The sequence below is a fragment of the Ceratosolen solmsi genome, unplaced genomic scaffold (genome assembly GCF_000503995.2).
Source record: "Ceratosolen solmsi marchali unplaced genomic scaffold, CerSol_1.0 scaffold6, whole genome shotgun sequence".
In the NCBI taxonomy this organism is placed as follows: Eukaryota; Metazoa; Arthropoda; class Insecta; order Hymenoptera; family Agaonidae; genus Ceratosolen; species Ceratosolen solmsi.
The window spans coordinates 15,561,460-15,573,550 of record NW_011948414.1 but is presented as its reverse complement, the minus strand read 5'-3'; the positions used below and the strand labels follow the sequence as shown (position 1 = coordinate 15,573,550).

Sequence of the window (12,091 nt, the reverse complement as noted above, 5' to 3'; positions counted from 1 at the left end):
CGACATTTTTAGAAATTAAATTTTCATTATTCCCTGTTTAATTACAAAATGCATACAAAATACAATTAAAAAATAAATTTTAATTGAAAATTTTTATATATGATTTAATACTTTAATAGTAATTAAATAAACGATTTATTTACTTTACTTTTTTAACAATGTCATTACAATGTATACAAAAGTAGCGCAATAATTTCTAATTCTTCTCAATTCCATTTATTTAATTTTAATTACAGAGTTAAAAATCTTTGAAAATAATGTTAAAATTAAAGCTGTCTACCACTTGTTAATAAATATTCTCTAGTTACAAAAGTTTTTAACGTAAATATGGCAAAGACTATACATGCTTGACATACCATTGTATTTCATTTGTTTTGTTTGAAGATGCGTTATATATATTTAACATATAATAATAGTGATGAAATTACTTTATATAGAACAGAGGCAGATAGTATTTTGACAAAAAGAAATGAAAAATATAAAAAAAAAAAATTATATTTATTAAGTTTTTAGATTTTTTTTTTGTATGTTAAAACATCTTAATAATATTGATAAATTTATTTCTTATTTATTTTCGATAATAGCAATATATTTAAATATAAAGTAATATTGTTATTACATAAGGTAAATTAAATAATGTATATATATATAATTAATGAGATTTGTAGAATTTGATACAAGAAACTTTGGAAGTGGGGGAGGGAATTGCCAAATACTGACTATCAATTGGCAGATTCTATTAATTTCACGCGTTCGGTTATTATTATCGCTACCTATTTTCTTGAAATGTGCATAAAAAATTATTCTTGAGTAGCAGTGTTACGCATTGATTAGAGAAAAATTAATATAATTATGCATTGGTGGTAGGTTTAGAAAATATGCTATGAATAAAGATTTATGAGGGCGGAGAGGAGAGCTTGCGATCAACGAGTTATGTTCGTATAAATTCCGAAAAAGAGATGCATTATAAAAGTATTTGCAAATTTGTGACAAGGTAGTGCCGAAGTCTACCATCAATCGATATTGATATTATCTTATTGCTGCAGTAAGTTTTAGCGCGCAAGTAGTCTCTTGTATTGATTTATGGTATAGTTAAAGCACCGTTGCTGGGCGTGCGTCGCGATACCCTTACCTCACTTCGTCACTCACTGCGGTTCAATTACCAATACTATCTCTTTCCTCGTCTCATCGTCACCTTTTCCACTCAGATCATACAACTGATTGTTCCTATTAACCTATCCCAGGAGTTTGCGAAAATAGGTAGATGAGATAAGCCTATTGGCTAGCTTAATCGATTATCGGTGCAAAATAGTATTTTTGACATTTATATAAGGTACTTGCTTATAACTACTCATTATTACATAAAATTACATATTTATGAATGAATTTTTAATTTGCGCTTGTGTAAAGGAGCGAGAGAGAGAGAGAGAGAGAGAGAGAGAGAGAATAATGTAATTGCTTTTTTCTTTATCTTAAATATGTCTTCTAATATATATTGCAGAGCTTCCTAATAAAAACACTTGCTTTTTTAATCGAAAGTACTTGCTATAAACTATAAATTACAATAAACGTTACATTTGCGAAATAACACATTTAATGAATTAACTTTTTAATTTTTGTTCAAAATCTACATTATATTATGCATTATATAATCTCTTCCTTTAAACAATGAAATTTCTTTAATGTAAATTTATTATAATAAATTCAATATAAATGTCCAACATATATTTTCCGATTTTAAAATACATAATTTAAAATATTTTAGTTCATATGTAAAAATTAAAATGTTTTGAGTTTCAAATAATATATAGATAACTTTTAACGTATTCGTTTAAAAAATAATAATCGTACTGCCTTCGATTTAAAAGGATTGCGCCCAAAGTACTAATATCCTCGTGTTACGAAAGAAAATGGAATATTCATTCAGCCGATAAGTTATAAAGCCAAATCAAGATTATAAACATACAAACAAATTCTTATGACCGATGAAAATAATTTTTTTCATACATTTTTTATTTAACAACCGGAAATCTGTAGGCGAGTTAGCGTGAGAGAGAGAGAGAGAGAGAGAAAAAAAACAATTGTAGTAAAAAAAAATTATCTCAATCTATAAAGTTAAATTGTTTATCCATTATTAAAGATATAATTTGTTTGTTCGAATGATTAATAATGAATGATAATGAATGACATGAATCAAAGAATATGATAAAGAGAGAATAGGCTGTTCGAGTTTAGATTTTCGTTCATGCTAAATAAGCGCTGTCACAGACTACTCTATAGAACGCCAGCAGACAATGAGTATTTAAAGAGACTAAAGAGACCCTCGAATTTTTCCTCGCATCAAGCCATAGCTGAACTATGACCTTAGCAACATGTGCACATTACTATAAATAGAATAAACTAGAGTTAGAGACATACAAAGAGCAAAGGATGAAGGGATATGAAGGGGGATAAAAAAAAAAGGAGGAATAGTCAATTGCGAGCTTCTTTATCCTACTTGAACTAAAAGAGCGATTGAAATTAGAACGACAGTGAGGTATTAGCTAAACGCCCGAGTGCATTTGTACGTGTATGTGTGTGCACTTATTGTGCCTACATATTCTATTATAACGAACCTCTTTTTCTCACACTTCACCTTCGTTCCACAAAAGATTCTAGAAACAAAATAATCAATATCAAAAATCAATTTCCTGCTTGTATCATATAGTTTTATTCATTTTAACTTTTATGTTGAATAATAACAATTCTATTATACAATAATATATTAGACAAAACATATAAGAATGTAGATTGTATTATAAACAAGCGTAAAAAATATTAAATTGTAGTTAACAATGTACTTTTTCATTTTCAGAATGCTTATATTAATGTGACAAATTCCATTTGTTTATACTTATGCACATGGAAAATTCTTCAGAAATACCAATATTTATTTAATTAATAAATATGTATTTATTATGTTATAACATCAAGTACATTGTTAAAATGATATATATATATATATATATATATATATATATATATATATATAATGAATTGTATAAGTAAAATAAATCTTTAATACAAAAACTGATTATTTATAAAACTCTTATTATGTATTATTAAAAGCATATCATTGTTTACAAAATCTATCTAAAAATCTAAAAATATATTAAATTTAACTTCTTTTGGAATAAAAATATCTTCAAATAACAAATAATATTAAATAAGACTATAAAACAAATCATTTAAAAATGTATTTTTTTTTGTTTTTTTTTTTTTTTTTTTTTTTTTTTTTTTTTTTATTTAATAAATATAAATTTCACGTAATTGTCCGAAATTACGAATCTATTATGTAAACTACTTCGCAAAACCATCTACATTACCTTCTATCCATTCATTATGAAATTAATTAAAATATTCCATTTATTTAATTGGTTATATATATTTTCATATTTCAATACATTATATAACAAATTTAGAATCATATTTTTCTGGTTTACGTAAATTTTAATTAATAAACATATATAATCTGTAAACTTCGATTATAATTCTATACGATATTCATTATTGATATAAGTAACTAACAAATCTTATATTAAATGAATAAAAATTTATTATTAATATTTGCATAATAAACAAAATTTATTTATAAAATTATTGATTTTAATTGGAAACTTTTTTTTGTTATAATAATTCGTTATCAACGCATAATTCATTCTATTAATATTAACTGATCGTTCTGTAGATAAATTATGATTCAAAAATCATCCGTACGGATAACACCAATTGTACATAAAACTAATGTCAGATCAAAAAAAGTGTACAATATTACATAATTTTTTATACAAATTAATGATCATACCAAGCAATTGTCAATTGTCAATTATAAATTATTATTATTATTATTATTATTATGAATAAAAGGATTTGTGCAAAGTTTCTTTTGAGTTTGTACAAACTGCAAACATAATTAAAAAACCTCCAATATTTAAAAACATATTTAAATAAATATATTACATACAATGCGAAAGCAGAAATAAGATATGAATATTTCAAATATTATCTAATACGGTTGTCCTACTTCTCAAATTCGGTCCAAATTATCCATTACTTTATGCGTAATTTGAATTTTTTAATAAATATGGGATCAAATAGAATCTATCAATGAAAAGCAAATAATAATGTTTTCAACAGATATTAAGATTTTTGCACATCGTTACATCATTTAGGTTGAGTACACCTACATTTTCCAAATTAATTTTTTCTACGCACATGATAACATCGATCGGTAAACTTAAATATGACCTTTATCATTTATATAAAAATAATAATAGTAAAACAACTTATTTCCGTAAAATGTTTAAGTCCAAGGAAAAAAAACACAATTAAATTATTTTTTAAACTGCTTAAATAATTGATGATCTTAATGACTAAAACTAAATTATTAAAAATAATGAAGGGTATATATTAAATATTAAGGAAAATTATACATTTATTAAAATTATTTTTAATATTTTATGTATATAGAAATTTCGTAAAAGTGCAGCAATTTAGGAGAAACGATTCAAAAATCGCAAATATCGAATTTGTTCAAAATTATTTGTAATCGTTCTTTTCGTGTCCGTTAAAATGAAACAATTTTAACAAATAGACATTTTACGGTTTTTTAAAATTAAAATTTCTTACTATTAATATATTTTAAATACGCATACAACTTGCATAAGATTTATAAATATGCGCTATCGTTTCGAGAAGATAAATTATAACGTTAATTATAATTAAACAAACTTACATAATAATCGTATTAATGATTATCATTACGAAAGATATCGTATTATTTACAGCCAAAGTTTAAGAATTAGACTAATAATTTAAAAAATAATTTTTTTACCATCCAAATAGTTGAGTACTTTTAAAAAAATAAATAAAATAAGTCCTGAAGGATATAAAAATAATAAAATCTGATTAAAATTTAATAAACAGGCAGGTAAATAAATAAAAAAATACCATTTTTTAACTATGAAGGATAACTGCAGTAAAACTATAGGTTAATTGGAATCCGATACTTTGTTCAAATAATATTTTGACAAATAATATTATTATACACATGAATATTTAAACGAAGGGCTTTCAATTTTAACACTTTATTCGTGACTTAACAATGAACTACAAACATTCTTAAGCATTTTTCAATTTCACTTTTACCAATCATTTATATACAGCACTTATATTTATAATTATGCATATATGATTAGAAAATTAAGATAAAGTCTTATTAAAAAAAGCATGAAATTAAATGAAAAATTTTCTATTACTATTGAGCTGTATTATAATATACAAAATTCAATAAACATGAATATATCTTTTGTAATCAGGTACAAATACTATTTATTGTATCGTAACTTTAATCTCATAATTGTGTAAAAAATATTCATAAATGCAAGTCATTCATAATTACAAAAATCACATTTTTTACATAAATGTAAAAATTTTTTGTTTTATATATAGGTTTGCAAGAATAGAATGGATTTTTTTATTTGCGTTTGAATGTATATTTTCGACAAATATAACAGTGTTATTGTCATAATATTTTATCACAAATTTTATTATATAAATACAATTTGTTTACGTAGCTCTCAAATATATTAACTAGCATAACATTTGAAAAATTTTATTTTCGTGTAGCACCGCTATTAAGTTACTTAAACAATACTCTAAACGATGAAAAAGAAAAAAAGAGGCATAACGATAACTTTAAATAAATAAAATGTACTATAAACGTAGTTATATATTATTATCTAATAGGCGAGACTGCAATAATTATACAACTTGATCAAATTTTCGATAGAAAACGAGGTTCGAATTTATAAGAATTACATTAGATAGGTAAAACAAAATTTATTTCTAACTTCTGGCGGTTATATATCAAACTAGAACTTTGCATGCATATCATGAGTATAGATCCCGATGCTGCTTTAAAAAAAAAAAAAAAAAAAAAAAAAAAAAAAAAAAAAAAAAAAAAATAATAATAATCTTGTGAGCTGTTTGGAAAGTTTGACAGGAGAATATTAGATGTAGGATTGTAACATGCCCAATCAAACCTTTAAATTTTCATTTACTAATTTAACTAATTAGAGAATTCAAAACAAAATGTTCCTTTAATCTCATTAAACCGGTCGTCTTTCTATGGTGAAAAACTGATAAATAAGTTAACATATGTACGTATGTATCGGTGGATGCGTGCTTGTGCGTGTGCGTGTGCGCGTGTATGAACATTTTTATTGGTTATCTATTAGTCGAGAAAGAAGCTCAAAAAATGCACTTTTATTTAACAAATTTCTTTCAAGCTTTATAAAGTCAGCATGAAAAATATTGAAATATGACCAAAAATAAAATGGTATTACGTATGCTTAAAATAATATATTTCGCGGCCTCCAATAAACATTTTTATGAAAAATCATCTTTAATAAATTAAAAAATAAGCATACATTATACACGATCGATATTCATTCGTGGTCATACTTTTTATAAAAAAAATCATTATTTCGGATTACAAAAATATAATTCTTTCCTACGATGTACCTCACGACTATCGATACAGTTATGTCTTTCAGGCAACAATAAAAATATTGAATAAATATTGAATTATATTTATGAACTAGAACAGCTATTGGATTCGAATTGTAATTAATAATTGTAATATACGTATATGACAAATAAGTAAATGAATAGTAACTACAAATTTCTTACGTTGGTCTATAAATTTTTGCCTTTACTTTAGATAATTAAATATATCTAGTTAATAATTTAATTGATACCTTATCTTATCTTTCTTCTTTGCCGCTTTCACAAACGAAGAAATATAATGTTTAATTATTTCTAAATTGATACATACTTTATATCGCTTTATATTACTATATTTTATTTATTTATGCTAAGAGCAATTCTCAATTCCATATACATACTTCATATTACATTAAAAAAAAAAAAAAAAATCTTGAAACTAAGAATATTTCATTAGCCAACTTTATACTGCATCGAATAACTAATATATCTAATGAAGTATTATTTAATAATATTAAAAAATTAAGTGTAATCGAACATTTGTAAATAGACAGAAAAATATGCTACAGCATTATTTTTTTTTTTTTTTTTTTTTTTTTCCGATACAGCTTAATATACATTAAAATATTCATTTAAATTTGATATGGTCAAAACAATAGAAATGACGAATATGTTAACGATTTTTGCAAATCTCAATAATTATTTTTAACTTTCTAAAAATGTTTTCTTTCCTATAAGCATTAATAGCGTTTAATACAAAGAATGTTAATAAAAATTCAAGCCTATATTAAATTAATATTTGCAAAAGTATTAAAAATCTAAGCAAATAAAATTCCATAATGCGAAAGTACTTTTCGCTTTCAACAAAAATAATATAAAAAGTGGGAAATGAGGGAACAAAAATTTGACTAATTATGTAGAGAAGGAAATGGCTAAAGAAAAGAAGAGACAGAGCTTCAATTGGCGCCTGCTTAATTACTCTCATACACTACTGATAATTAAATAAGATAACAGATTAAATACTGAATGACAGTTAATTGATTGATAAATAAAAAAATTTATTAAGTTGGATAAATAAAAAAAAACTGAAAAATGAAGAAATAAAAAGGAATGTGATCCAGCAATTGGTATAGTTACATCTGCCGGCATTAAACCTGAAAATCTTCCAACATTGTATTCAACAATAGCTTGCTGATTTAGCATTTTATGTATATGTATTCCATTATCAATTTATTCCCCAAAAATTTAACATAATAAGAATTCATATAAATATTACAATAAAAAAATAAAACAATAAACAAAAGAAAAATACAATTTTTTAACGAGCTTTGACGTCGCGCTGTACAAGCGTGACGTTGCGTGTATTTGTCAAATATGGAAGAAAACCTTTACCACTTTTGTGTATCTCATATAATCGATATATTTTTAATATTTTGCACACGAAATGAAACGCATCTATGTATGTCATTTAAAATTTATCATGTATATTACACTCGATTATGTTTGTTATAAATTCATATCGAAACACCTCAATTAATTGTATATAATTAACTAAATGTATGTTATTATAATTACGTGTAAATACTATTAAATTGAAAGGAGGAAGAAAAGTATAAAAATAAGAAGTCAAGTGATACCAATTTGGTAAAATCTGACTCTAGTGTATTACTCACTTTAATTTCCAGTTCCTTCACCCGCAAAATCGTATCAAAAGTTGCTCCACCAATCACCACCTTTATAGATAAATAAATAAATTTTTAATTTAACTATATATATATATATATATATATATATATATATATATATATATATATATATTATGTCTATATATATATATATATATATATATATATATATATATATATATATATATATATATATATATATATATATATATATATATGTCACGTACATCTTATATATAATATAAAAATATTCATTCGGTTCTGTGAAAAAAAATTTTTTTTTTTTTCTTCTAATATTTTTTTCAATTAATTCGTAGAAAAATTGAAATTAGCGATTTATAAATAAATGAATGAAATAAGTATAATAATAGATTCAATCTTTTATTAATTTAAAATTACAAGTTATATGTACTTCATCCTTTGTAAATCTTCATTTTAATAAAAATTTTTGCTTTTTAATTAAAATATGTAATACTCATTTTATAAAATTTCATGTGCATTGTGTGTATGTCTCTATTGTTGGTTGTTTGTTCGCTCTGTGCATGTGTTTTGCGCGCCCGCGTGCCTATGCATGCCTGCGAATTACGTTTACATATGCTCGTGTAATTACATTCTTAGAAACATACAGGGTTCTCGTTCGGTTTTGATGAATTAGAAGAGGTGGCGTCTGATACGGAAAAATTGTTTTGAATCTTATGAAGATGCAATGCTATGTCGGCTGCCACCGCAGCATTTTCCTTCAAAAGAACTTTGTCTGTAATAAACGAATTAATATATAATTAACATGATAGCTCTCAGAAAATAATAATGAAGAATAAAGGGCAATTGCGTTATTAGAAAGCTAGTAAAAATCAAAATGAAAATAAAAATAATGCAGTCGTGTTATAAAGACGTACTAGTTTCAAGAGAACGACCGCTAGTGAGTCTTGTCAACTCCGAGAGAAGGAAGGGTGTAACGTCTTTGCCGCTGATATTTTTTATTCCAGCTGAGTCAAGCGCTTGCTCCAAGACCGCTTCAATCCTATTAGCTTCGATGGAATAAGGTTCAGGAACAGGTACAGCCAGCAAAATTCCCATATCTAGTCCGAGCTGCATTTGCGTTGCAATGAGTGCGCCAGCCTCTTTAGCGTTGGACACTTGCATTGGAGATTTTATACCATCGACTGTTTGCTGACTATAAAACGCTGGAAACAAATTTGTACCTATCGTTACCACCGGTACTCCTTCACTTTCCTGAAAGTTCAAGGCTTTCATATTTAAATTCTGACATTATTAATATTTATTCAATTAACTTAGCGAAGACATACTTATATTTAAATAAAAACAAAAACAAAACAAAAAAAAAACAAAAAAAAAACAAATTATACGCAATAATTCAACATTATATTTTACAATTATTTTAAATTTAAATAAACATTTTACAAAAAACATAAATGACATAAATATAGGGGAAAAAAAATAAAATAGATAATATTTTAAATGAATTATAAATCTTAAAAATATAATAACTCAAATATAAAACTCAGTAGTGAAATAATATAAAAATTTCATATTACATTAAAAAAATTTCACTGATGATGATGATGATGATGAATGAAAATCTCATGATTAGGAATTTTGCATTGAATTTTATTGAAAATCTATTTAACATTTAAAGCATTATATTATAAGAAATAAAGCATCAACAGAACTATAATGTGACATTGATGCGAAGAACAAACATGTTAACTCGCGAGATAGATACCGAATACATCATTAAGCATTTATTGGATATTTAGATAAATTTTTCAATCACAAGCAATAATTCAAAACAATGTAACTTAAACGCAAAAAAACGTTAAATTATTTTTTTGAGAAATGTTGACTATAGTGCGCAAAGATATAAATAAAGATCTGAAAATGAATATAACTAAGAAAGGTAATAATCATTTAGTGATGCCGAGGATAGAAAGCTGAGAAATAAATAAATAACAGTATAAGTTGACAAAAATTAAGAATAATTATGTGATTTTTTTGGTAGCTTTAACATAGATTTTTACAAGTCACTGCAGACATAGATTCAAACTAATAAAACACTCACTACTAAATTTTTTAGCAGAAATCAAAGATTATATACTATGAACCTTCAAATTTTTACAAGAATTATAATCGAGGAAACTAGAAACTAAAAAAACCAGTGGAATATACCATTAATGAAATTATTTTAAACAATGTAGCTGCAAAACTTTTAACAATTTACCACTAGTAACAAGTTATCAGTAACTAATAATTCGATTCAAACACAACGACAGATCAACTCCCCTAATGATATTAAATATATATATTAAACATAAAACATTAAATAACATTTTATTTTATGTCTTTGACAAATAAAATAATGGATGGAGCAGTGGAAACTATAAAATTAATATGGTTACTTGAATGACAACGGTGGGCACAATACTTGAAATAAATAACTTTAAACTTGCAAGTTGCTTAGTGTTGTAAATATGGAAATAATACTAATTAGCAATAAACCATGTGTTGTACTTATTAAAGAATATGTAAAATAATATTTGCAAAAGCAGGAGAGAAATCACGGGTTGAAGTTTTAAAAAGAATTTACAATCAGATTACTCAAAATTCTATACCGGCGCAAAAGTAATATTCTTAATAATAAATGACTAAATTTATAAAATCAATCAAAAAATTCTATAAAATATGAAAATATATCATTTATAAGAATAATGACATTATCACAATTGAGTTTTAATAGATTACTTGCTGATAAAAACAAAATCGTATGGTAAATTACGTGTATTAATTATAAATTAAATATTGTGCTGCAAAAGAATAATTCAAAATATAAACTCCAAATTAGAAAGTCCGAGCATAGCTCAATAGTTGCAAAAATAAAGAATATTTATTAAAAATAAAGAACATTAAGAATAAAGAAATTTTAACAGACTTCGAGAGTAACAAATTCAAGTATTGCGATGAATGAATAATGTAATATGAAATCCAATAGAAATAGTTATTAAATTTTAATTACAAAAATTAAGTGGTATCGTAATAAAGTAAATAAAGTAATACAAAAACATTTAAATTATATTTTTCATTAGTAATTAATTATACATTTGTATGGAGTAAAATAAAAATTAAATTAATGAACCTATTTATTTCATAATGCTCAACTTAAAAAATTTATCGATTTATATATGGAATAATTAACTGTTAACAAATTTTTGAAAATAGTGTCTTTTAGTATAAACACGTATTCATGTGTTTATAATAAATTTATAAATTTTTAATGCACGGACATTAATTCTATTATTATTATTTATTTTTAATAGAAACATAATTATTTAAGTAATATGTTAATTGTATATATAAATTTCTTCTACATTTATATACTCATACTTATTTTATTTACCATTTTATATGGAAAATCAAAAGTATTATCCTAATATAATTATATTTATATTGTAAGTTTTTAAAATTTTCATTTTATTTCAATGTGTCATAAACTAAAGAATTCAAACTATTTTTTGACTATTCACAAAAATCATTCTAAATTATTTTATATTTATGATAACTAATATCCTTCTTAATATTTAATTTACTATAAATAATTTTTCAAATATCTCAACTTTGTATATGTACAATTTATTAAAAATATTTATAATAACATATGTATTGCTTGCTCACATATACACAACTATATTTATTAAAAATTATTAATTTATTATGATATTTATATAATGAAAATTATATGATTTTTTATAAATTTAAACATTTTTTTTTTTTTTTTTTTTTTTTTTAAATATATTATTTCATATTAATCTTAAGCAATAGCTTACTTATCACTTTCAAAATATTAT

General features: G+C 23.9%; 1 protein-coding gene across 1 annotated transcript in view; it reads right to left on the bottom strand.

Moving 5' to 3' along the window:
• The window catches only part of LOC105368259 (pseudouridine-metabolizing bifunctional protein C1861.05), a 69,295-nt gene that overhangs the window by 56,189 nt on the left and 1,015 nt on the right, over positions 1-12,091 (bottom strand). The window contains exons 3-5 of the mRNA XM_011507238.1: positions 9,128-9,464; positions 8,858-8,985; positions 8,220-8,279 (exon numbers count right to left, since the gene is read on the bottom strand). Of these exons, the coding sequence (XP_011505540.1) occupies positions 8,220-8,279; positions 8,858-8,985; positions 9,128-9,464 (525 nt within the window). The remainder of the gene's footprint in view (positions 1-8,219; positions 8,280-8,857; positions 8,986-9,127; positions 9,465-12,091) is intronic.